The sequence below is a fragment of the Fusarium coffeatum genome (genome assembly GCF_003316985.1).
Source record: "Fusarium coffeatum strain FIESC_28 chromosome Unknown BRIP53273_contig_158, whole genome shotgun sequence".
Classification (NCBI taxonomy): domain Eukaryota; kingdom Fungi; phylum Ascomycota; class Sordariomycetes; order Hypocreales; family Nectriaceae; genus Fusarium; species Fusarium coffeatum.
The window spans coordinates 166,186-191,647 of record NW_022157951.1 but is presented as its reverse complement, the minus strand read 5'-3'; the positions used below and the strand labels follow the sequence as shown (position 1 = coordinate 191,647).

At 48.1% G+C, this 25,462-nt stretch overlaps 7 protein-coding genes across 7 annotated transcripts; 1 reads left to right on the top strand and 6 right to left on the bottom strand.

Annotated features, from left to right (window-relative positions):
* Positions 1-264: 264 nt before the first annotated feature.
* FIESC28_07232 (uncharacterized protein) lies at positions 265-1,864 on the bottom strand (the record flags this gene model as incomplete). Its single annotated transcript, XM_031161373.1, has 3 exons — positions 265-801; positions 853-974; positions 1,024-1,864. The coding sequence occupies 3 exons, from the start codon at positions 1,862-1,864 to the stop codon at positions 265-267; spliced, it is 1,500 nt and encodes a 499-aa protein (XP_031014631.1).
* A 480-nt stretch (positions 1,865-2,344) lies between these two features.
* FIESC28_07231 (uncharacterized protein) lies at positions 2,345-2,652 on the bottom strand (the record flags this gene model as incomplete). The annotated part of the gene is made up of 2 exons (XM_031161372.1): positions 2,345-2,502; positions 2,556-2,652. The coding sequence occupies 2 exons, from the start codon at positions 2,650-2,652 to the stop codon at positions 2,345-2,347; spliced, it is 255 nt and encodes an 84-aa protein (XP_031014630.1).
* A 494-nt stretch (positions 2,653-3,146) lies between these two features.
* Positions 3,147-4,358, bottom strand: FIESC28_07230 (uncharacterized protein; the record flags this gene model as incomplete). Its single annotated transcript, XM_031161371.1, has 3 exons — positions 3,147-3,290; positions 3,343-3,785; positions 3,839-4,358. The coding sequence occupies 3 exons, from the start codon at positions 4,356-4,358 to the stop codon at positions 3,147-3,149; spliced, it is 1,107 nt and encodes a 368-aa protein (XP_031014629.1).
* Positions 4,359-5,467: 1,109 nt separating this feature from the next.
* On the top strand, positions 5,468-6,139 carry FIESC28_07229 (uncharacterized protein; the record flags this gene model as incomplete). The annotated part of the gene is made up of 1 exon (XM_031161370.1): positions 5,468-6,139. One exon carries the CDS (start codon positions 5,468-5,470, stop codon positions 6,137-6,139), a length of 672 nt encoding a protein of 223 aa, XP_031014628.1.
* Positions 6,140-6,498: 359 nt separating this feature from the next.
* FIESC28_07228 (uncharacterized protein) lies at positions 6,499-7,850 on the bottom strand (the record flags this gene model as incomplete). Its single annotated transcript, XM_031161369.1, has 6 exons — positions 6,499-6,627; positions 6,683-7,145; positions 7,204-7,471; positions 7,522-7,601; positions 7,662-7,678; positions 7,755-7,850. 6 exons carry the CDS (start codon positions 7,848-7,850, stop codon positions 6,499-6,501), a joined length of 1,053 nt encoding a protein of 350 aa, XP_031014627.1.
* Positions 7,851-12,643: 4,793 nt separating this feature from the next.
* On the bottom strand, positions 12,644-17,893 carry FIESC28_07227 (uncharacterized protein; the record flags this gene model as incomplete). The annotated part of the gene is made up of 1 exon (XM_031161368.1): positions 12,644-17,893. The coding sequence occupies one exon, from the start codon at positions 17,891-17,893 to the stop codon at positions 12,644-12,646; it is 5,250 nt and encodes a 1,749-aa protein (XP_031014626.1).
* Positions 17,894-23,086: 5,193 nt separating this feature from the next.
* On the bottom strand, positions 23,087-25,104 carry FIESC28_07226 (uncharacterized protein; the record flags this gene model as incomplete). The annotated part of the gene is made up of 5 exons (XM_031161367.1): positions 23,087-23,464; positions 23,515-23,909; positions 23,958-24,064; positions 24,115-24,250; positions 24,303-25,104. The coding sequence occupies 5 exons, from the start codon at positions 25,102-25,104 to the stop codon at positions 23,087-23,089; spliced, it is 1,818 nt and encodes a 605-aa protein (XP_031014625.1).
* Between the last annotated feature and the right edge of the window lie 358 nt (positions 25,105-25,462).

Genomic DNA, 25,462 nt, shown 5'->3' with positions numbered 1-25,462 from the left:
TGGCATGTAGGTGACAGTGTAATAGAGTTTTGCAAGCCTCCATGAGGGCTGGTATGATTTTCAGCATGAATAGCCGTCAAACCAATATAGACCTGCAGTTACCAGACTACGATAGTTCAACTAAAAAATTCTGATTCAAGGCACCAAGAGAACCTTTCTAGTATTGTTCTAAGCGCCAAAGATTATTATATAGCGACAACACCTTAGCTCAAGTCCTATCTATCAGATATGTCCCTGGTGTTTCAGTTCGACTCAAATCCTATCTCAACATTCCTCAATATTGAACTCCTTCCCCTGAGCCACATGAGTCAAGATAGAAGTGATGACCTTGAAGTCTCTATCCACATCAACCATCCAGTTCGATATAGCCACACGCACAGCCTTCTCGCCCTTCCAACTCGTTCCACTCACATACATCTGTCTCGTCTCGTTAATCTTCTGCACCAAAACCTCATTCAGCTTAGGATCCTTGGCGCGGAACAAAACAATCATAAAAACTTCATCGAGATCAGCGCCATCATCAGGGAGAAGATCATAGTGCTCTGAGTCTCGCAGGAAAGCGGCAACTTGACGGGACAAAGTGGTCATGTTAACATAGAGTTTTGCAAGTCCGGGGCGACCTTCACCGAGAAGGACGGAATATGCTGGCAGAGCGCGGAACCGACGTGAGTTTTCGAGTCCGATGTTAAGAGGCGAGGGAATGGTGGATGCGCCGCCTGATAGGTATGCGGCGTTGGGATTAGTGAAGACGGACTGAAGGATGGCGGGTGATCGAGTAAAGAACATGCCACAGTCATAAGGCTACATATAAGTTAGATCATGGGCAAATGGCTGGGGGTTTGAAATACTTACCACATTGAGAAGCTTATGTCCATCAACAGTGATACTATCAGCCAACTCAATACCCCCCATACGCTTGTGGAGAGTCTTGTAATCGTCCTCTTCAGGGAGAACACGAGCAAAGATGCCAAAAGCTGAACATATTAGTATATAGCACACTTTGAAGCAACTAGGGAGTCTTACCTCCGTCGACGTGAATCCAAGCTCCATACTTGTCTGCCAACTCTCTCACTTTGCGCATCTCTTCGATGCCAGTCAGGCCGTAACGACCAGTGTTAACTTCACCAGCACTCAAAGCAATCACACTCGCTGTGTCACTCTTCTGGAGCTCCCTCTCCAAAGCCTCGAGGTCCAGTCTCCATGGCTCAGCGTCGCTGAGTCTCAGCTCCTTCACAGATCCTCGGCCGAAGCCAACAACGCTGGCGGCCTTGGACAAGGAACTATGGCCTGCACTCGTGAGAATCTGGAGTTCCTTGACACCAGCTGCAAGACATGCTGCCAGCAAGCCAACCTCACCGACACTTTGTCCTCGCTTTTCCAAGATGGCTTCTCTACCGCAGGCAAGTCCTAGGACATTACTGCTCGTAGCTCCAGTCGTAAAAGTTCGACCCTTCCAATCACCTAGTTTCAGCAGCGAAACAAGCATCTCCAGCGCCGAATCTTCCAGTGCCGTAGCGATCGTCTGCGTCGGCAGATGAACCTGGACGTTCTGATCCAAGCGGGTAACTACATTGTCTGCCCATTCAGCGATGGGTAGGGTACCGCCTGTGACAAAGCCATAGTATCGAGAAGAGCTGCCTTGACCGTTACAAGCAGGAACGATGTCCTGGGTGATATGTCGCACAACGTCTTCTTGTGGAACACCTTGGAGATAGTTCTCCGAATCCGGACGAGGTAGCTTAGCTTCAGCGGCTTGAATGGCGGAAAGCTCCGGTAAAGTGGGAGCCGGAGCGGAGCCAGGATCGGGGCCGTTACGGCGGGAGAGACGGGCCTGTTGAACTTGGAGGTTGAATAAGTCACTCATTTTTGCTTGGAGATAGTTGTGATAGTGCCAGGACTATGTTTTTATATATTGGTTAAATAGAACTGACTCACATTCAATCTTATCCACTTGAAGTTGCCGCTTAAGCCGCAATCGTGGCATTCTAAGTTAGTAGGATCGAAGGATTAATAGTGCTGATTTGTCACCGTCGTGATTATCTCCGAGTCGGACTATTTTGGAAGGTGTCCACGTTGCAATAAGTAGGCCCTGGTAAAGCATATACCGCGTTTTCAGCCATCCTTTAATAGTTTGTTATTTGAATATTTCTTTATTGAGACCCTGTGTAGAGTCATCTGTCACTAACTCAAAGATGCACCACCAACATCTATAGTTCAAATACACCCGAGATAACCCTAGGTAATCCAACATATGGTATACGCCATGCCGCAAGATAAATCAGAATAAACACAAACAAAGCACCACATCTGGGCTCGCGCCTCAAGTTATGTAGCAGAACATCCTTTATAGCTTGGCGCTCTCAGCAACGGAACCAATCTTGAGGTCCTTGCCGTACTTTTTCAAGACACCCTCGTTGTGGTACTTCCAGAAGGCCTTTGTCGCATTCTTTCCAGACCAGCGCTTCAGGATTTTGGCGCCACCAGGGTGCTCATCGATGAAGTCTATAGAATCATGTTAGCAACAAGTCTTAAATGATGGTGAGAGTCTACCATACTTGTCACGTCATAAACGTCATTCTCGACAATAAGCCAGAAGCCATTGGCTTCATCCTTGTGCTTCTGAACATCGGCGGTGGTGTAAGATTCGCTCATGGTGGTAGAGTTGAAGAGGAATTTATGAGGAGATATGGAAAATATCGTACAGTGAATGTGAGTTGAAGATGAATTAAAGATCAAAGTTGATGAAATCTGCGAAAGAAAACAAGGAGTTCTCCCCGGGGCGTCGGCAGGTGGGGGGAACTTTGCCTCGGTTCGCGGTCACGAGCGGCGTCTTTACCTATTACAGAAGCCCCAAGCCTGGGGGAGAGCCTGGGGAAACCCGCTAGAGAGCTGCTAAGCGGGGGAGCTTAGGCCTGTCAAATCAAGGCAATTGTCATGTCATTTGACAAGACCTCGGTGTCATAAGAAACATAGGTAGTCGGTTAACTATTCTATCATATCTCTTCAAACAGTATAAACCAGGAAATGATATATATGTAAACTCAAACAGATGCTCGATGAACCCAAAAACCCGGGTCTCGCAATAACGCCGTTACATCCTCTATCTAGATGTTCAAGATCTTCAAATTCGTCTGCAAACACACTCCTTATACAAGAACAGCAGTAGATCGTCGTCGCATTGCATCACGGAATCGGTCTGCAAAAGCTGCTGTTCCTCGGCAATCGCTCTCTGCTCGCTTCTCCATGGCCTGGGGCAGCCACTCACTAATCTTCAGAATACGGTTTTCGTTCTATCCCACGTCAGTCCAAGACATCTTGCTATCGTCGTGAGGGAAATCTTACCGAAGGGTGAGTGCTTAGCATCTCTGGCGCTTCTTGTCCGCTAGCATGCTGAAGGGCTTCCATACGTTGCCAGAAACCCAAGGCTGCCCTAGGATCATAGCATGCTTCAGCCATCATCATCAATCCAATATAGTCTGCTTCGGCCTCCTGTTTGCGGCCCATAGGGAGGTAAAATAGTAGATCCTGCAAATAGTAACCTCCAATGAAGTTCCAGAGACCAAAAAGCGCAAGGCCTGGTAGTGCTCCAGCGAGAAAGAATAAACTTCCTGCTGTCAGGTTTCCAACCCAGGCAGCCGAAAGGCGTTCTGAAGCATGTGAAGCTGTGTTGTGTGCTATTTCATGACCGAGTACTGCAGCGAGGGCATCTTCACTGCGGCAGACATTGATGATGCCACTATGCACAAACACCTTGCCTCCAGGAAGAACGAAGGCATTGGCAGTACCTATCAGAACTGTTAGCATTTCACCTGTAGTCATCGTAAACGAGGCAACATACGATTATCCGATATTACGAAAATCTCCCAGTTGAGATTCGTCATACCGCTCACAGGAATGAGCCTCTTCATAACCCTCTTGACCAAAATAGTCCTCGGATCCCAATCCGACAAAAAGTGCTTTCCTGACGCTCTAACCATCTCAATCTGTTGCGCAGCCGCTTTTGAATGCGCCCGCGCAACCATCTCATCAGAAAGAAAATTGAACCGCCTTCGCCCCGTAACAGGCACAGTCTGTGAGTTATAGAAGTAGAAGCCAATGGCTGCGAGGACGGTCGCTATAACAGTAAGACGCGAGTTGCGGCTACTCCCCGCCTGTGTGAACTTGCGCGCTGCTTGGTGCGGAACGAGCGGTCTTGCGGCTTGTAGGCGCTCTTCATGATCCCGCGGGGAATTCTGTTGGAATCGAGAGTGACATTGTGAGAATAGTCTTCGGCGGAGAATGGCGGTGCGTGGGAGGAGGAGGATGGTAGAGCGGTTCATGTGCAGCGTCCCACGTTGGAGCAAACGAGGGGCAGACATTGTCTAAGCGGGCGGTCGGTCGATTGTCGCGGGTATTTGAAGAAAGTAAGATTATACTATGGTGGAAACAAGATCTGCCCGCCGACAAGCAAACAGGCCAGAGAGCTGGCGATTGGACGCTCGATTAAGTCTTGTGATGTTTCTGGTTGGTGTTTTGGGAACAAATTGGAAGCTCCATCGTTTGCGTCATGGCCTATCCCCACTACGGGGAACTGTCAGGGACCACACTCAGACGGCTTTGCCCGCTGAGGCTTAGCGAGCTCCAGCACTGTACGTACCTATGGATTCCAGTCATTCATGACATCCATTCAACCTCCACTGGTTAAAAGTTGGTCTCATTGCCAAGTCCACAATAGGAACAATATTGCGGTAACTTCCTCATAATGGCTCTATTGAAGAGGCCATTTCTTGTCTGTTGCCATAACATCTCATTATATAAGAGTGGTACATCACTAGGAGGGTTGCGAATCCCTTACGGTTGATTCCGAGATAGTATCACCAAATTCATTCACATGGCTTTCCCGTCACAATTCAACAACAATAATCAAAATGCTTGCGCATCACAAAAGAATATCTCATCATATAAACACAGCCTCAAAACAAAGGCTCACACTCTTCTGTATGACTCGGAACCCACGGACTTGGCCTGACCACCAAGCTATGGGTCACCTTCACCACCGGTAGCTCGTTTTAGAGCAATTCTGACATCATCTGGCCGGCGTATTATCAAACTCGGATTTAAAAGCTCATTTTCGACTAACTATCTGTCTTTGATCTCTGGCTATTCGACTATCTTGAACTTGGGGGTCAGACGCTGACTTACACTATCCTTGCGATACTAGCTTCTTTGAGCCCTGGACCACGAACAGGGTCCGCTTCATGAAGGTTCTTATCCAACACTTGACTTAATCACTCTCATCGTATCACTTGCTATACGTACGCAACTACGTAGACTAAGCCCCTGCTAAGTCTAAGCTTATCAAGCACTCCTAATCACGCTCATTAAGGGTATATAAGCATCTCATCTACCAAGGGTTTCAACTCATACCTCTCTTCTTCCACTATAGCCTGAAAAGATCTCATCCGGTAACCTGACGAACAAAGTCAATATGGGTGACTCTGTCGACAGCAAGCTCGATTTGAGCATTATAAAACCCTCATTCACATCCTCCTCCGAGCCTGAGAACCCCCGGTCCAGGTCTCTTATCGAAGCACTCTCACTGGAGCTTCATATAGAAGGCGGCTACTTTCGCCAAACAGATGCGAATCCCACAACTATCCCATCGACATACTCATCCAATGCTCTCTCGGATGAAACGGTTGAACTCTCTGGTGGTACCCGTAAGGGATATAGTACCAATACACGCCGGCTCTCAACCACAATCTTCTATCTCCTGACACCACGTCAGTCCAAAGGAAACTTCCACCGCAACCGCAGTCGTGTTATTCACACTCTGCATCGTGGAAGGGGTCGCTATGTTCTCATCCATCCTGACGGTCGGATTGAGTCCTTCATCGTCGGTAATGCAGTTGAGAAAGGTGAGCGCTTGCAATGGATTGTCGAGGGTGACGTTTGGAAGGCAAGCTATTTGTTTCCTGCCGCACAAACCTCGACTCATGAGGCGGATGAGCAAGAGACCGACGGTCTTCTCATCTCAGAAATTGTGGTCCCGGGTTTTGAGTATGAGGACCACGAGTTCTTAACACGACAAGGCATCAGTGACTTGCTCAAGGAAGATCAGGTCCGCGAGCTAGATTGGCTCGTGAGAGACTCTGAGTAAGAAATGGTAGACCAGTTTACATATATAACAAAAAGCCTTCAACGTTGGACATTGACGGCTAAAAGCCGAGGGATATCATAGCATTCAGATCCTATATAGAGAAGACCATTTGCTGATTTTCACGTGAGCTGCAAGTGCAAATGCAGACTCGTGGTAAAATGGACAGCGAAAGCTTTCGCAGCAGGTCGACTAGCTTTAAACCCCCTTCTGGTATATAAATTTGAACACAATACATTAATCTAATCATGCTCGTCATTTCAACATTATATCAGGGTATCTTTATATGCAATCGCCAATTCAACCCCCTAAATCTGACCAAAACATCGTCTACATCTCCTTCCCTACTTCCTTCCCCTTCTCTAACTGAAAGATGCCCTTGGAACGTAGCCTTCTCCAGGGAATGGTTTCCGTCCAATAATGACGTGTATGGGTATATAGGCATGGATTCGTGTGTCAATCAGTTCTCTCCTAACATCAACCAACGACACCTGTGAAGCAGTCTGTAAGTGAAGTGTACAATTAAAGCTACTGTTCAGGACTTACTTCGATTTGTGCCGGTGTTCTTTCATAAACACGGTTGAATAGAGTGAAAGAAAAGCCGCTGAGACCCATGAGGAAGTTTCTTTCCCACATACGACCTAGTTCTTTAAGACGCTCGTCCTTAGGCCAGCCGTTCATAGGCATTTTGAAGATTCGCACTTGAACATCAACGAATCCCGCCTCGACATATGCGTCACGGACACTCGCAGCAACGTTTGTTGGTCGTCCCATCAACTCTGAAGCTTCGTTGATTTCGCGGAACCATGTTGCGAGATGGCCGTCTTGGGGGAGAGTTCCATCATCGCACATGATATTGGCATCGTATTCTTGAGACTCAAACCAGCCTCCTGGCCTCAAAGTTTCGAAGGCTTGGTCCGCAATCTGTTCCTTAAAGTTAGACCAGCAACCAGAGGTCACTCTTGTATGGATATAATCGAAGGGTTGTGAGTAGTCCCAGGGCTCGGAGCTAAAGAAACACGGAGATTTAGTAACGTGAACGGTAGCTCGAAACGGAAAGTACATACGAGTCTTCGACGAAGAAGTTGACATTTGGTGGTACGTTTCGAGGCTGTATTGGGGAAAGATCGGTGGCGATAATTTCTGAACGCGGAAACAGGTCTCCCATCTTGATGGCCCAGTCGCCGGTTCCAGTCGCTATATCCAGTATGTTCACAGGCGGGGCTCTTTCTGACAGCGGCGCAAAGAAAAGACGTCCGCCGAACAGCTTGACCAGCGCTTCATTTTGTAGTTCTAAGCGCTCGCGCTCTTGTTCATCGTTGGGAAATGCGTATGCTGCGAGGTGTTAGTAAATCAAGGCTGGGATTCAGACTGATTGAGCTTACAGCCAGCCCGATAGGCGTGATAGGTGCGGCCAAATTCTTCGGGGAAATTCTGTACGCTGTCTGTCAAGGACTCTGAGTCTCTGAATCTCCTTATTAGTTTTGTTGAAGCAAAAGTTGCTAGATCGGAGTGTATGGCTTACATGTCCTGTGCATCAGGCTACACAAAGTGTTAGCAAGTTCCACATAGAAAACGTGTGAACATATTGGAATTGCGAAGTGAAAATAGCACATACATCTGGCTCGATAAAACTGTTTCCTCCAGAATTGGAAGCTGAACAGTTGAAGGTAAATTGAAATTGGTTGATGCTGGAAGGTGATGAGATCGGCATGCTCTGGTTGTTATGGGACTGAGCGGGCTGTCTACTCATTACAGCAGGAGCCATGAGACAACAACAGTCAGAATTGTGAAGCGACAAGGAGATGAAGCATCAAACAAAACCACAGTAAGCGGCTCTGTGCCGGGATTATGTGAAAGAAATGGCACAATCCTACTCTGGAGCGAGTAATGGTACCTGTCGAACTAAGAACCAAGAGAGAATGCTGAGACGACGATGGTGGCGAACGACCCACACTCTGGCTGCTGGGTGTGAAAGCGCTTATACTATTCGAAAGGAACTCAAAAGTCGTTATGATCTACAACTGGGAGTTTGAGATCAGGAGGATTCGTTGTACAACCACAAGCTCGAGTGTAACAGATTGGAATTGAGATAATTGTGGGTATTGGCAGTAAGAAGAGCTGGAGGAATACAATGAACAAGCAATGTCGGTGGTGATGGCGCTGCTGGGTGTGCAAATCAATGAGGGGAATACGTGGGTTAGACTTGTAAAGACAACTGGACGCGTTTAAACGTCTTTTTGAGTATCGCCTAGGGCGGCATGGAGGACAGTTTAGTAACAGCGAGGTCGCGAGTAAAACAGAAGCTAGAATGGAAGTGACGGGAAAATATAAGCTAGATATGAAAATGGAGAAGGGCGAGAAGCTTGAATAGAATCCCCGCTCTCATTTGGAAACACCACCATAAAGGGAGCCAAACCCAGAAGAGCAGAGCGAGTAGAGAAGCACAGGGTCCAGCACTCCAGCTAGAAGGGAAGGAAAAAAGGACCCGAACACCTGGTGCGACCGAGGCTCGACAAGTGGATGCGGTCAGGATGAATGACCAAGGAGAGGAGATCAAGAGGACAAGACCAGCGGTGCAATGCAGTAGCATTACAGTAGCCCGAAGCAAAGGAACGGGGGATAGAACAGAGCAGGACCAAAAGGACCCAGCAGCTTGGGACGGGTATCTAGCTCTCGGATAGCTTGGCAAAGCCACAAAGCCCTACCAAAAGAGAACTGTAAGTGGGAACAAGCGCTTGTTGCTGAAGTGGCATTGGATTGGTACGGGACGGTATTGGGTGTGTCGACTACCCCGGTCTAGAGCGCCGGAACAAGAGGCGACCCATTCAGTCGGGAATGGCTGTGATACTGAGACCCTAGAGTAACACGACAGTACCTACCTAATTAGCAAGAAGGGTTTCACACCCCCACCATAAAAAGGAATTCCGGGAGTCTGTGCCTCGATGCGTCAAAGCACTTGCCAAGCAGCTGCACATTGTAGCAGTAATGCAGCATAGCGTGAGCTGTGAGGGCGAGGTACAGTAGAGTCGAGGTCAAGAATGAGGTACCAAGAAGGAAGGTATACGATCCTGTGGCTTTCCACTAGAGGTAGTCAGAGACAAACACGCATACACGATTCTCTAGTTCCCTGGACATATCATATGCCGATGAAATAGCCAGTTCCACTTGCAAAAGTGAGGAAACAAGGCTGAGTGAACAATGCAATGCAACGCAACGCAGAGTACTGTACTGTAAAGCAAGACGGAAACGACATCCTTCCGGCGGTTGCTAAACGCTTTCGTTTTTGCATTAGCGCTGTGTCAAATTATGCAAGAACAGCATGCCATTGGACACGGTAGTTTCCTTTGAGCTGCAAAGAGAATCCATCCTCCCGTCGCGACCCTACGTCAAGGACTGACCGTGCTTCGCTGGAATTACCATCCATTCAAAGGGGGGGCTTTTCGGATAGTCCCAACTGTGTGGGTGGGCTAAATTAAACCTGACAACTGGGATCAAAATCCGGTGGCCTGGGTCGGACAAGTGCAAATGAAGGTGCAAGTGCAACCAACCCAAATCAAACCCAAATGCAATCCAACCGACTTTCCGGCGGCTTGGGAATGATCCGTGCTCTTAGAGTTTGCGAATATCCCGGCAGTTGGTCTGGTAAATGTAGCTGGTACGTAAGTGGAAGAACTTTTGTTGGTCGTTTTATCTCGGCCGTGTCTTAAGCGGAATTGGTAGAACAAAGCAAAGGCGTTTACGAATACTTTCGGTGGTGTTAGTCTCGGTCTCGGTGCTGGAAGGGAAGCACTGTAGGTACGGACACAGCATCCTTGATACCGGCGCCTCACAGTTATGGTGGCTCCCGGGAGATTGCGCTGCGAGGCTTTGGCCACGTCAATCGAAGAATTGACTTGCATTAGCAGACACCATGTGACGTGATATGATATGATATGATATGATTGTTTGATATCATGGGGGTTTGAAGATGTAAGGGAGAGAGTGAATAGGAGGAGATTGTTGATGGGGAAAGATCAATGGATGCAAATGGAGCTTGCGTATGCCGTATATTCAACCCGCAGAGGAAGGTACGACACTGAACGGTGGAACAACCAGCTAGGGAAGGCGCTATGGCACTACCTGCTAATATCCGGTATCCATTCCATAAAATAAATCTAAACAAAACAATATCCGAATATAAGGTACCGAAATATCGTGATGCTTCTAAATAAATGTGAATCCCATAACTTTTGATGACTATGTGCGGTGGTACTACATGGTAGGTTGGCCAGTTCTACAATGTTGCTTCTAAGCACCAAGCTGAAGTGTCTCTCTCTACCATAACTAAATCATTCGGAAATGTCATTTCCGTTCACTATACCCAGATTTACAGCCACGTTCTCTATAATAGTTCAACAGCTGAGTCTTGATTACAGTGTCTTGGTAGGTGGATCACACCAAAACCCGAGTCATGCAATTAAAGTTGTCTTTAAAACCTGAAACACAAAGACAAACTCAATCTCTCATCCGTGAGAAGGCAAAAGAATTTATTAGTCTACACTGTCAACTCCAACAAACTGGCTTCAGCTACACCGCCCCACGTTTCATGTCAGCTCTAGCTGCAGCACTTGACGTGAAGTTTTCAGCCTCTTGCAAACTCAATGCATGTTTCGACGTAATTTCACAACAAATATACAGAATCCTTTCACCGCATCCCTTTGGTCACTGCACCCTGGTACGTCAGAGGACGTTTAAAATTAGTCCCCTTTATTCCTGTCACGTCAAACCTTCCTGGTCCTTGACAGATACACCTCGGGAGATGCGCTTCTGCCGATCCCTCGGGCTCGGTTTATATACCACTAATAATACTTTTCGTTCTACTTTGGATAGTTGTGAACCGGCAGACACACCCCCTGTCTCGTAAGGTTTCTTCTATACTGGGTATCCTTGATGAATATCCATGTATGGATGGATGTTTGCATCTGGGCCTCATTAGTACATACGATATAAACGATAGCTTTAATTCGCGCGCTTCACAACTGTTATTTACCCGGACATGCCTTCTTCAAAGTCAAAATCGGTATATACATACATAGGCCAAGGGATGATGAGAAAGATGGATCCGCCAGCCTGGGTCTTGGATATCTTCCCCATCGCATCGATTCCCAGACTAAGCGCTGTCTCGCATCTATCCAGGTGACGTGTAATCGTAACCACCAACTAACTTAGTCCGTGGCGTTGATCAGTTCCGGGAATCCGGTATGTCACTTGAGATCATCACCATCAACGCCAGTACACAAACATGCATCATCCGGACCACCGTATTGGGCTCATGAGGCTTTGGCTGAGAAGGCAAAGCAACAACCAGCAAATCGGAGAGTACTCGAAACTTCACCGAGGCCAAGAGGCACGTCACATTTCTCACCGTGAACCAGATCTCGGCTCCATCATGTCCGTTGTCCTGACTCACCTCAATCTAATTACAGGACACGTCTATGTCTCTCAAAGACCCAAGTCCTCGGGGACCAGCCGGTATCCTATCATTGTTTGCTCTGCAGACTGCCGGTCAAGTTCAGAGACAATGATCGTCGAGAACCCACAAGTTCAAGACGAAACCGTCTCTTTTCTGCAGCTTCATATCCGTACGTCGATTCATAAACATGAGACCCCTTACTACCTCCTCCCTTTCCTGCAGAATATTGGTATCATCCCAGTCCCAACATCTAAACCTGGTAACGGATACTGCCTGACAAGAGTTCCCATCTCCGGGCCTACCTCCTAAAAGGCTTCCAAAAGCAACCCAACTTTCCCGTGCTTTCTAATGCAGTGTTGTTTTCCCTTCGTTCATCCTTGGAGCTTCATGCCAAGTGCAAGACCATTCGGAGAGCCCTATTGGATACAGGCCCTCGGCTGATATGTTCTGTTCCAACTCATGCGAGACACTTGGACCATTTCATGCAGTTCTATGAGTGACTGAGTGACTGAGTGACCAACAGCAGGAGCTGGAAATGCACTGCAACAGTGTTACTGGAAAAAGACATCATTACAGTATTCCCAAGCAGCATGCCTTGGACTTTTGTGATATGCATGTTTCACCACGTACACAGCACTACCACGCTATGCTGCAGTGTTACACATAACCTGTGCATCTTGCAGCTCACCATCATGTGCTTGTGACTCAATACTTTGCAAGGAACAAGATAGGCCTCATAAAATAATTGTTAGGCGATATATGCTCGGAGCTGACCCTGACCTCAGGTGACCACTCACCACTGTATGCACAAGACCCAATCAATGTAATACCATCATGCCTTGCACGACTGTTTCATTGATTCTCATTGACACTTTTATCTAAGATATATCCAAATTTTAAACTAGCAAATCTACATAAGTCGGCGTGCCCTCCTACTTCTGTGGGGGTATAAGTCATCTCATCTAATTGACCATTAAATAGCTACAAAGAAAATCATATTCCCCAGGAGAGGACATCGCAAGTCATTACTCTCATAACAGGCCCATCCTCCTCTAGTAATCGCTACCCGGGAACGGGCTAGCCATACCGCTTCCAGACATGCTCTCGTTACCTGATAGATAGGTCTGGTCTATTTTGAAGATCCAATCCACCTTATCACGTTCGCTCCTAGCCGCGAAGAGCCAGGTGTTGTCCGTTCCATAAATGGCAAACACTGCCGACTGCATACGCTCTGGAAGGCGTTGAAGACCAGAGCCTCCTGCCGAGGTATTACCTCCACTACCTGTCCAGATAGTGGATATAACGCGGCCTGAACCAGTTCGTCGATGTCCCGGTGTAAAGTCCGCTCCTCCATCTTGGCCGTTCTGGCCTTGACCTCCAGAGTCAGCTGGCCCTTGCAGTAAACCCAAGACACCAGGTTGACTATCAACGCGAGAGTTTCGCAGGCTGATTAGTCCCACCTCGTCACCATCAGTAGCAGAATGTAGATGCAGATACGGCCGTCTTAATTCGACAAACCTCTTAACCCACCGGGTCGAGTCGCTGTTGGGGATCATCAAATACCCGCCCTTTAGGACCTTCGGGTTCTTCGGTACCCTAATGACCGTTGCGACAAGTGTAGGCTGCACCGGGGCGTCATCCATTAAACCATCCGTTGGTGGTGCCATGTTAGTTGAGCTTAGAATGTTGTCTGAAGGATCCGGGTACTTCTTCCAAAGCTTCAGGCACTTTGTTAAAAGATCCGTTTGTTCATCGTCATATTCTGGCTTAGGTGGCGGTGGTACTTCATCAACCTTGATAGTTTCGTCTTCCTCGGCTTCCGTTGCTTCTGGTGCCTCTGCCTCTGGTGCCTCTGATGTCACCTCCTCTGCAATTTCTTCCTTAGACTCTCCTTCCAGTTCTTCCGCCTCTGGCGCATCCGACTCGTCTTGCTTAGTAGCGTCAGTTTCGGGGTGTGCTTCTTCTTGCTCTTTTTCAGAATGCTCCGCCTCAGACTGCTGTGACTCCTCGGATTGTTCAACTTGAGGCGCATCTGTTGCAGCATATTCCTCACCCTCGAGTGGAGTTTCCGGTGTGTCATTAAGCAGGTCGTCATCACTAGGAATAATTGGTTTCAGCTCCGGAGAAGGCTGAGGTTCGGGTTCCTTCTTGTCAGACGTCGTGCTGGCCGCATCCAAGCCCAGTTTGGCCAAGACTGCTTCGGTTACTGCCATATCCGCAGCACGTCTTTTCTTTTTGCGAGCCATGAGGAAATCATTGACCAAAGATACACCGCGGGGCGTCCAATTTGTCAGGTGTTCCTCTCCCTTGACGTAGTCGTGTTGGCTGTTTAGCCGCCACAAGTCGCCAACCTTCTTGACGGGGGCTGGGCGCATAGCAAGAGTGAAGATGCCAGTTGAGGACCGCACAAAACGGACATTTTGCCACAATGCCGAGAACATTGATGTCTGGCGTACAAATGATCGCGACAGAATCTGTACGCAAACCTTTTGTGAAAACTTCATCGGTTCAGCCAATTTCTCGGAGCTGATCTCCCACGAAATAGTCATTTGAACTCGATATTTATCCTGAGTTACTCGGTCAAGAAGTAGTGAGTTATGTAAACTGGAGTCCCACTGGGTATATATCGTGAGGCTTTTGGTGCCGTTGGCATTATCGCGAAAAATTGGGCTTTGCGAAAGCTTCAAGGAGATGTCAGGTTCATTGGCTCCCATATCAGGTGTTTTACCTGCGGAGTCAACAAGCCTAATTCTTCCCACACGAACAGAAGCAACGCCGTCCCATGGAAGAGCATCCCCAGAGCTGTGAGAAATGTTAATACCAATCCTTCTTTGCAGGCCTTGGTGAAGCTGAAAAGTTCCAGTATCAAGCTCGCTGGTTTGTGTAACTTCTACTGCGCCGTACTCGCCATTCTCGTTCAGCTCCATGATCTGGATTCGAGACAGCAGGTCGTGCTTCTCCTGTGTAAAGAATTGCGATTCGTGGATCCGTGATGCTTTGGCTTTATCTTCCCTGATGGGCACAGCATCTCTCATATCGTCCCAGCTGAGCAGCTTGTCAAGATGCATCGTTGATACCTTGGCAAAAATGGCGACCCTCAGTGTGACATCCTGAGGAGCAAACAGAGGGATGCTCATACTGTGAACACTCTCGAATCGAATTGGCCCCTCATCGAAATCCTTAATCATCTGAGTTGTCGTGATGCCATCCTCCTCGGAGATGCCAGGAATGAACAGCTGTGCGTGGACTTCGGTGCCTTCTCGTTCAGCGAAACCCACGAGTTCATGCATAACAACATTGAACTTGACGGTGTTGGTCGGCGCCCGAGCATGCGATGGCTCAAGTGAAAGTTTGATAATACCAATAACATGGGACGTGTAAGGCGATAGCACATCCAGTATCGAATCTTGCACCCGACACTCAAAAACAGCCTTCAGTGGCACATCTACTTCGCCCACGAGCGTATAAGACGGCATGCAAGTCTCAATAAATGGGTTGTCGAGACTGAGATGCTGTGCGTATTCCGGCTGATCGAGGTACTGGTGCATTTGCCGCATCTGCCGTACCCGATCATGCAGCTTTTCCAAACTCCATAGATGAACGACGCTATGCTTAAAATCCACCACTCGAACGCCAATACATGGCTTATGGGCCTCCTCCAATGCAACATCATCACCTTCGCCCGTAAGACCATTGAGCACCATGTCGTATGAGGAGCACAAAACATGCCCAACATCTACAGCTGCAAACTGGAAAACGACATGCTCATCCAGTTCGTGACTCATCACTTGAGCTTCTTTGAGAATAGACGCGTTTTGCAACACTGCCTCGGCCATCTTAACAAAGTGACGGCCTCGCCAGGCTTTGACAACCTTCTTTGCAGTCTCAATTTCTTCATCTGAAAGAGTCGGACTCTTCTTGGGCATCTTCAAAGGGTCCATCTTCTCCATCTTTTCCTCGAACTGTTTCTGTTGCTGTTTAAGCTGTTTCTGCATATCCTCTTTTAGCTCTTGCAGTGCAGCTTCCATCTTGATCTTTTCTTGTTTGATCTCTTCGATCTCAACGTTGGCAGCCTCAGCACTTTTGAGCTGATCCTGGTACTCTTCTTTTTGCTTCTCCAGTCTGCTCTGCAGCTCTTCTCGGACATCTTTTAGCCTGTCATCGGGTTCGCCTTGTTTGGGGGTCGAGGGCATGGTTAAAGCCGTGTCCAACGAGAAACTATCCATGGTCCCGTTCGAAAGATACTTTTCCCTGATCGGGTACGAAGATTCTGAGTCGTCGCCATCTTCACGTACGTTCACACGTTCAGCCCTGGCCCTCTGCACGTCCTCGAACAGAGCGTTCAATTCTTCGTCACTTAGACTGGTCAGATTCTGGTCGGACCCGAGAATTGCTCCAGCTGCCTCTCGTCTTGCAAGTGACCAATCTGACTCACGACCGTTCCTCTGGAATATCGAAGGGGTTTCTGGTCTAGAGAAGTCACCAAATTCGGATACCCTGCTGAATGATCTTTCGTGACCTGGACGAGGGCTCGGCGACGGCGAGCCTCGGTCAAGGGCCTGGAATTGACTGGCAGTAATGGAGTGGCGAAGCAAGCTCTGCGGTCTCTCTGGTACCTCAGCCCGTTCTGCCCTCGCTTCCATAGGATGGTTGAATCGGAAAATATGGAAATCACCGAGAATAACACGATAACCAGAGTGCAGTTGCGATGGCTCGGTAATTCGCTTTCCGTTTATCATGACTGAAGCGCCTTCACTCGGAGTAAGGGTCACAGTTCCATCTGGTGCGTTTTCGAAGGAACAATGGTCGTGCAGGATTCGAGAACCGTTGAGTCGAATATTCGCTTGGTGATCGGCATTCGTATCGACATTGCCCACTGTTGTGGTACCAGGCTTGAGGTTGTAGACCAAACATTCTGCGAGAAGGGGATCATCGGACAAGTTAACCAAATGGGGCATCTTCTTTGGCGTATGCAAGCCGACGAAACCCTTCTCAATGCTGACACCAAGTTCCTCGAGGGCTGCTTCACGTTCCTTATGAATCTCTTCGGTCTTCAGTAGCTTCTCCTCCCATGTCTGGTTCAAATCTGTCAACAGCTTCTCACTCTGACTCAGCTGCTCTGCGATCTCTGCCTTCGAGACCTTTTTCAGAACACCATCTGAGCCAGTGATGCTGACCATCTGCTGATCCAGGGGTGTGCCTTCGGCGTATGTCTCTCCTGCAACCACTGCTCCTCCAGCACCTCCACCTCCGAGTTTGCTCCGCAATAACGCTAGTTCCTCCTTCAACTCTCTGACCATACGGGCATTGGCATCTTCGTTGACAACAGCGTGGTTCTTGATTCGTTTTGCAGAGTCGGCATATCGAAGGGTACTGAGTGTTTCGTCAAAATTGATATCGGCCGGACTGACGGCAGCAATCATTGCTGTCATACTGTTACCACCCAGAGAGTCCTTCAACAACCATGTTAAGACACTGTCTCGGTATGGGACGGCGTTTTTCTTCTTCTTGCCGGGGGTAGATAGGTCAGCCAGGGCTGCAATAACACGACCCAGTGTTGACAGCGATCGGTTAATTTCAGCACCTTCCTTTAGTCGAGCACCCGTCGCACCAGTAGATGTCGCTCTTTCAGAACCAGCCAAATCGACAAGACTAATCTTGGCGACCTTTTCCAATGACATCTTTGTGTCAGTATCGAGTTTCTTCTGGGTCAGCATAAGAGTGAAGACAGCGTGACTTCGACTCGAAGTCTGGTTCATGTTGGTCGCGGCAACTGTTCGGGCTTTGTTTCCTTCGTCCATCAGGTGTTCGATCTCCTGGAAACTATTGACAGCAAGCTTGGCGAGATCTTCGACGTAAGGACCAGTAGAAGGATGCTCTCGGACCTTGAGGTTGCCTTTGGTTGACGGGTTAAGCAGATCGCGCACGCGTTCGTTGTAGATCTCGAGGTAAGACACTTCGACCGTACACTTGGTTTTGCCGTCCTTTTGGATCTCGTCGATTCTCGTGAACATGTCCTGGCAAATCATAGGAATGATACCTATCTCCTTTCCATAACCCATCATAGAGTATGACTTTCCGGAACCGGTCTGGCCATAGGCAAAAATACAGTTGTTATATCCTTCGAAGGCATTGTCAAGAAGGGGCAGTCCCAGATCGTCGAAAAGGTTCGATTGGCCGGCATAATTTGGGTCGTCTTTGTTAAAAGACCAGTAGGACCTGTCGAAGGCAAAGGCCTTTGGTCCACTGTCTTTGACGCCTTTTCCTTCGGGTGCTGTAATCACCGTCTGGTTCCCTTTCATGTCGATGATACATTGTGCATTTCGTTCGATTTCTGCGCAACTTTAGCACCGCTCTTCGCCGTCGGTCCCAATCGTTTGTAAACCACTCACCTCTACTGTTAAAAGGCCGACATCTCACCACCACCTTAATGTTTCCTCCACCGGCGGGCGGCATGATTGGAGATTTGTCTAGGGGACCTGAGCCGGTCCCCTCTAGACAAGAGCTTGTTTGTTGAAGATGCGCGGGGTTCGGAGGCGATCAGGCCTGCTCCCAATGAACAGATAGATATATCGGAATCGTATATTTTAAAGTAACGACATGCGCATCCACGACGTAGTCTCCGTCCGGAGCCTCAGCGCATTGTCTCGTCGCTCGTTTGGATCGCTATCGCTATGTAAGGGGGGGTTGACCGACCGACCCTTGGAGCAGAGCACAGGCTTAAGTTAAGGCTAAGGCACAGAGAGGTACGTATCGTATCCAGAAATGACGACACAGTGTCGGTCTCGGGTAGGTATCGTGGATTCTAGCGGAGGCTCGTGGAAGGTCTGGAGTTTCGTGATGCTGAAATTGTCGGCTCCAAAGACAAACCAGGAGATTTACTCAACGGTTGTCTGGCGCTGGCAAATGGTTGCTTGTCAACAAAATTGGTGGGCGCGATCGCGCATCTTCCTGCACTCGGCTTGAGTCCCGTGCTTTGATTGGCAGCTGATTCTGGAGCAGGGGATCTGGGGTTGATGGGACTCGGAAGCTTAGAGAAGAGTTCACGTGAAATAGTTAGCTCTAGCACCGTTAAATTAACTGTCTAGCCCAGTAACCGAGCATTAGCCGCAAGTCATGCATAAGTTGATATTGTTGACTTCAAGTTTAATTATTGTCTAGAACAAAACATTATTAAAAAACTGACATATTGTAAACTTCATCACTCCTGGTAATCTGTAGGTCATCAAATAAACAGCAGGGTGATGCTACAACATTGCCTAGCATTCCTGTAACCTGTAGCAAACCGTTGAACACTAAAACTCAATGTTTCAAGGGTCGAAACCGTTCGTCTTACAATAGCTACCTACTTCTTATACTAATATTGGCAGTTTGTTTTAGACGCTAACTTTCAGACCATGCGAGAAGCGTGTTACAGATGAGAAACAGCACTGAAAACATATTGCAGTGTCATATACATGAACCGGAGTAAGACTCAACTCCCATAACATATCCATGCACTCTTCGAATAATTCGTTTTGGAAACAAGCGAGAGGTCTAAAACCATGTCTTAAGTTGCTTAATTGTCACCAGATCTTCCCGGCTGATACAGTCAACAGACACTTCATCACATTGCTATTCTTGACTACCAACCATTGATTCCCATCAAGAATGGAGAACAGCCTTATGGGAGTGCCTCACTTACTAGCTTCGCATCTGGCAACTCCTGGATACATTCGAGAAGCTTCATTGATTATCTCAAGCCTCATCGCTTGCCTCAATACGCTGACCGAGGAGCCCTTACATTTTGTACGACAAGCTTGGTACAATAGACTTGAGACATATATACCGGTGAAACGTCAGTTACCCTTCATTGCTATTCCGAGATGAGGCGTGCTATTCGGAAATCCAACTTGGAGAGTTCTCCCTCTGAGGACCATTCTCTGATGTGAGGCTGTACGGGCGATTGGGTTTAACAAAGCTCGTTTGTAAAGTGAATCATCATCGACAATCCTACAGACTCCGAAAGTTCACGGTCATAGTCGTCCCGAGAGGCGAGGAGATCAGCCTATTATCACACAGTTCGTGGATACGACAAGGATCAATCAAACTTTACCGACAGCCCTAGAGCAAGTCATCCATATCCAACAGAAACAGCATGCTAACTTACATGAACTACAACAACGCAATTGCTTGGCCTTCGGCATCTAGAGAAAGGAAAGGCATCCCTGTGCCGCTTACAAGATCGGCAACCCACAGGATTTATTGTTGGAGTGACTTTCACGTGCCGAGTCCCCCAGATCAACAGATGCACCTGGCGCTTGGCCCACCCAATGAGGCTCTTGGATCATAAAAGCTTGAGCGGATGATAAGCGCAGATCTTGGTTCGTCCGATTAAAAAAGACATCTTTATAGGGTTATTGGAAGAGAGCCAGCCTTGTCAATATCAACATGCGCGTGAAACCCCCACATTTACAGTACATGCCAGCACACTCACCTGGGTGTATGAGCATAAGAAGCAAGCAATTGAGTCTCAAATTAGCTAAACTCTCCCTAGAATTGCCTTTTTCTCGCAGCTTCATTGGTATCAGATGCACCCGTTCGATATTTGCCACGCTGGCAGGGCGGACGCTGGACACCGCCCACCAATGACCAACCACACCTGCTTCGCCTCACTTTCAACTCTCACGGCGTATGGCAGGGGTTTCTTGCGATATTGATTCCGACAACAAGGAATGGTCGAAACACATGCAGCGAATGAGATTTAGCTACCCCTTGAGCAGTTCCAGATTCGTGTTGAGATGGCATCCTGTGGAGCGGTGAGCATCAGTCACACGCAAAAGACCAACATACCTTGGGTTTGCATACATTAGCATGAAATGCACCCTTTTCCTATCAGGCACATCGTAACCATATCTTGTGGTAGGCTGTACGATACTGTACCGTACCAGGCCTTATTTGAATAAATACCTCCCCTTGACTCAATGGTCTATCTCTTCACTTTCCCCGTCTATCTCGAATAAACGTAGATTCCTCGTTAAAATCGACTGTGCGACCATGTCTTCGTCAATGAACAAGTACTGGATTCCTCATCAAGACATCCACAGAAAGGTCATCACCCAAGAGCTCCAGTACTACCTGGGACCTCAGGCAACAGTCCGCCCCTATACGTTAGAGGTATCTCTTCGTCAAGCTCACTCAACAGCTATCCTGTGCTCATGTATTTGAACGTAGGGAGAGGATGGTTTCCTCATCAGCACTCCTGGCTCCTGCCTCACAGATGTTGGTCACTGCGGCTCTGCAGGACAGCTTTCCAACTTGATTGACACAGTTGACAGGAACAAATCGATGATATCTGCCGAAAATCGAAAGATCTTTGGGATCGACAAGCCGCAGTTAAGGTCCAACAAAATCCCGAGAAACTGTTGAAACGACCGTTACACCAGCCTGTCATTGTTTCGAGGGGGTCGTCCAGAGATTCTCAGCGACGTTACTATGATTGACGTCCATGCTGATGCTTGAGCTCCAATGTGACTCAGCAGCCATGATCATACTACCTCCCAATCACCGCCAAGAGGTATGGCAGACACTTATAGGGGCTTTCTGCACGTCAAGGACGTTGTGATTGGCAGCCGCCACCCCCGGTGTTTGAGGCCCATACGGCGTTTTGTGTTGGAAGGGTGTTAGAGTGCGGTGAAGCATAGGGCAGCAAGCTGAGAGGTCTGTGGTGGAGTAGACGCTGTAAGGTGCCCAAGATAGACATGTGGAGGATAAGATACCCAGCTGTTCCAAATCAAGCAAGTGCTTTGATGGCTGCCAGGTCTATCCACAGACACGGCGCCATCTGGCACAATTCCAACCCAACATACCCATATGAGTATCAGGACTGCCCAAATTACAATCTTTTTAGGCATGCAGAGAAGACAAAGTTTGCCTAGCTGCACGAAAGTCCAGTTGTGGAGTCGTCAACTTCGGATCCCGGCAGCATTCGTGTTCCAATCGGAGTTTGTGTTGTGTTTCGTGACATGATTGTGTGGTGGAGAGTCTGCAGGTTCGATCAAGTCCTGTCAGTCAGTATCATCGCCTTTCTAGAAATGAATAGCGAAGAATCGGGTTTGATCTGGGATTTTCATGATCTGTCGAGTGCACTGACAGGCAGGAGTTGGATCTTTAACAGCCATCTCTTTTGGGACTAAGAAGCTTTTCGTATCTCTGAAGATCCATCGGACCAGTTGACCAGAGCACTATGGCTTGCACACCCACTTGTTTGGACTCTTGATATGGCTGTTTCTTGTGACGGGTGGTCTTCTGTTCTGTGATGTATCCTATGACGTTGACATACTCGCCGACACGTGTTTTCTCATCTGTAAGGGATTCAAGCAGCAGGCTTACGTCCACCGAAGCAGTGACAGTGTTGCCTTTTGGATAAAGGTGAGCAAGAGCCAAGCGGGCCGAAGAGGTTGAGTAAGAGGTGACACTAGATAGTGTTAGCCAACAGTTTCTGGTATATGAAAGTGCAAGAAAGCAAGCAAACACACTGCAACACATATAGAATTTTAAAGGGGCTCACTGGTCCTACCATCCTAAGAACCTGACCTTGTCACCGATCGGTAGGCACGGTAGGTTTGACAGCAAGTGAAGCTGAGAGGGAACTGGGCCCCGCGACATGCCCCTTACTGCTGCGGGCTTTGTCAGGATATTTTTTGAGGCCCGAAAGGTGTGATTATGCTGCAGCTTCAGAAGAAATCCCTCAATACTGGGTGTGTCAGTGGTATGAAATATCTAAGGGGGTCGAGGAGTTTACGAAGGTTGAAGAAGTAGTTCGTATTGGATGCTGAACTTCACGTGAAGTGCACTGATACTGTTGAGCACAGTGTGAGTGTTGCAAGTCCATGGAGATTATCGCGTGTGATATAGCTATCACAGTGCCAGTTCGCACGTGCTTAGGTACCCTAAACATCACCACTTCTTCTCTCTCATTTGGTGGGGTTTCGCTGCATCGACGTTCTTTATCTCACTCAGTCACTTCTTGATTGGTTATTCACGATGTCGGCTGAATCACCTCCAAAATATATTTACAAAATCATTCCTTCGTCCCCTGAGGACCCAGTCCCTAAGGAATATCCCCTGTCAGACCTTGATCGCAATGATGGCTTCGTTCATTTAAGCACGTCATCTCAGGTGCCTTCCTCCTCAAGCTGAGGGAATATCCGGCGACTAACATCAGTAAGGTACCCAAGACTGCCGACTTGTTCTTCACCAAGGCAACATCACTATGGGTTATTAAGCTGGAATATGTCCAGTTTGCTGATTCTATGAAATGGGAGGGTGGTTTCCCTCACTTGTACGGCAACTTCGGTGCGGATCATGTCGATTCTATTGAGAAGTTTGCTCGCGAACAAGACCAAACCTGGGGCGAAGTCATGGCAAAGTCTAACTGGCTTGAGTAGATATGTCTTTTTATTAGAGTCGGCTTATCTACATTTTGCATTGGCATTTCTTTTGTTATATGAGCTTTAAAGACCAAGATCCTTCTGGACCATACCCTTACAGATGGGGTGATAAAAGTCCTTGTTCTTCTCAAAGGTGTCCAATGCCAATTGTCGGTCCACCTTGTTGAGGGCACGGAACAAAGGTCGCACAAACTTCATACGACCAACTCGTCCAAGCAGGGTGGCGGCATCCTGATAAATGGCAGAATCCTTCGCCTTAAGGGCAATCAGGTAGTACGCCGACAGAATCTCGACATTCTTCGACGACAAGAAGTCGTAGGTCTTGCCCATAAGCTGAGCTCGGTCGGCAGTTAGCTCACCGGACTGTTGTACTTCAGCCAGGAAGACGAGCTTCTGGTTCGCAGTGAAGTTCTCCAGGTCCTTGGGGCTAGGCTCGAATTTCTGATCACACGTTAGCGGAAATTTACCACACAATAAGTGATTATACATACGGCATCCTTCCATTTGTTTGCAAGGTCGTAGCATTGGTTAGCCAATGTTGTATCAAATTCGGGCTTGGGTGGGAGACCAGGTGTGTAGAACTTGGCGTCCCAATCGATCTCGGAGACCTTCTTAGAGAGTTCCTCGTTGCCGAGGCCGTTGAAAAAGTCGAGGAATGTCTGCTTGAACTCAAATGAATCAAGAGACTTTCCAGACCACTTAGTGAAGTAGAAGGGAATGAACTTGTCAAAGTTCTCCCGACCAACAACACCCTCCAAGTAATAGAGGAAGTGGAAGCCCTTCTCATAAGCAACAGTGCTGTAGACGTCTTCAGGGTCCACGCCTTCGTGCTTAATAATAAGCTTGGTGTATTCGTGGTCCTTGCCAAAGAGCTCCACGGCGTCCTCTGTATGATGGTCAGTTAAAGTCTCGATGGCGACTTTGTGTTACCTACCAAGAGCCTTCCATCCGATGATGGCGGAAAAGTCAAACTCAGCATCACCATGGATAACGGCTTGAATACGACGCTCGAGGTACATCGTCCAACCTTCGTTCAACCAGCTAGAGACCATCAATATCATCTCTCGAGTAGTCGTTGATCTCAGACTTACAAGTGCTCCCAGCTAGCATTGGAGACCAAGTTACCACTCCAGCTGTGGCTCAGCTCGTGGGCAATGACATCCACGTTTTGACGGTCACCACTGATGATCGTGGGTGTAGCGAAGGTGTAGATGGGGTTCTCCATACCTAGAGATATATGAGCAATTTGCATGGTGGTCCGAGGAGAAATGAAACCTACCTCCGTATGGGAAGCTTGGGGGCAAGACCAGGACGTTGTAAGCTCCCCATTTGTAGGGGAAGACAAGCTTCTCAGCAACCTCCATAAACTTCTCCATGTCACGCTCAAGCTCCCACTTGCATTCTTCTAGCTCGTTGGGACCTGTGGCGACGATGCTTCGAGGGCCGATAGGAGCAGTTGCAATATCACCAGAAGCCACAGCAAACAGGTAAGAGGGAATGGGAACCTTTTGCTCAAACTCATAGAGCTTCTCCTTACCAGGAGTTGCCTCGTGGTCTCCAACAGGAACACCGCTAGCAACAACGGGAAGAGATGAGGTCAGCTTGAAGGTGAAAGTTGACTTCACATCAGGAGTGTCCTGGCAAGGAAAGATAGAACGAGCATTGATGGCCTGACATTGAGAGAACATGTACGGGTGCTTCTTGTTAGACGTCTGAGCAGGAGTGAGCCATTGCAGAGCAGTGCATTTGCTCGTTGTCTGGAGGTCAATTGCAAGGTCAATCAGTTCGCCCTTGGCAACTCCATCAGGCACGGCGATATGAAGAGGGGCACCGAGGGGTGCATTGTAACTCTTCAGTTCCCACTTGGACTCCTTCGAGTTGATACGGATAGTAGAAATGTCCACATAACGAGAGTCAAGGATAATTTCCTTGCTCTCCTTATCAGTCTGCGATTCAAGCTGGAGAACGACAGAGCCCTTGAGCGCCTTCTCCTCAAAGTCAATCTTGAAGTTGGCAGTAGTATGGCGCGTGCGCCAAGCGCTATAGTTCGAAAGAGTGCTGGGATCCCGATTGGCCGTCATGTTAACAGTTGCAAAGGTGCGTCTGAGGTTGTGAGAGATTGTAACTTGACAAGTTCGCAAAATGGCGGATTTCTTGAGTGATGAAAGCCACGACATTGAGGGTCGTGAAATCGCCAATGGCACGGCTAGAATCCAGTGGGCTCTTGCACCGCAGCGCAGCACTGCATACTTCCTTCCCATTGAGATTCTTCATATGACATCACGTGAGGGGGACCCGCGCTGTCCACCTTCCAAAGCTGTATTAAAGGTGAATAGCGGCATATTTTACAGGAACTTTTGTTAATGGGCAAAATTCTGCCATGTACTGCACCTACATGATACCCCGTTGAAACAAATTGTGAGATTTTCTCGATTCAAT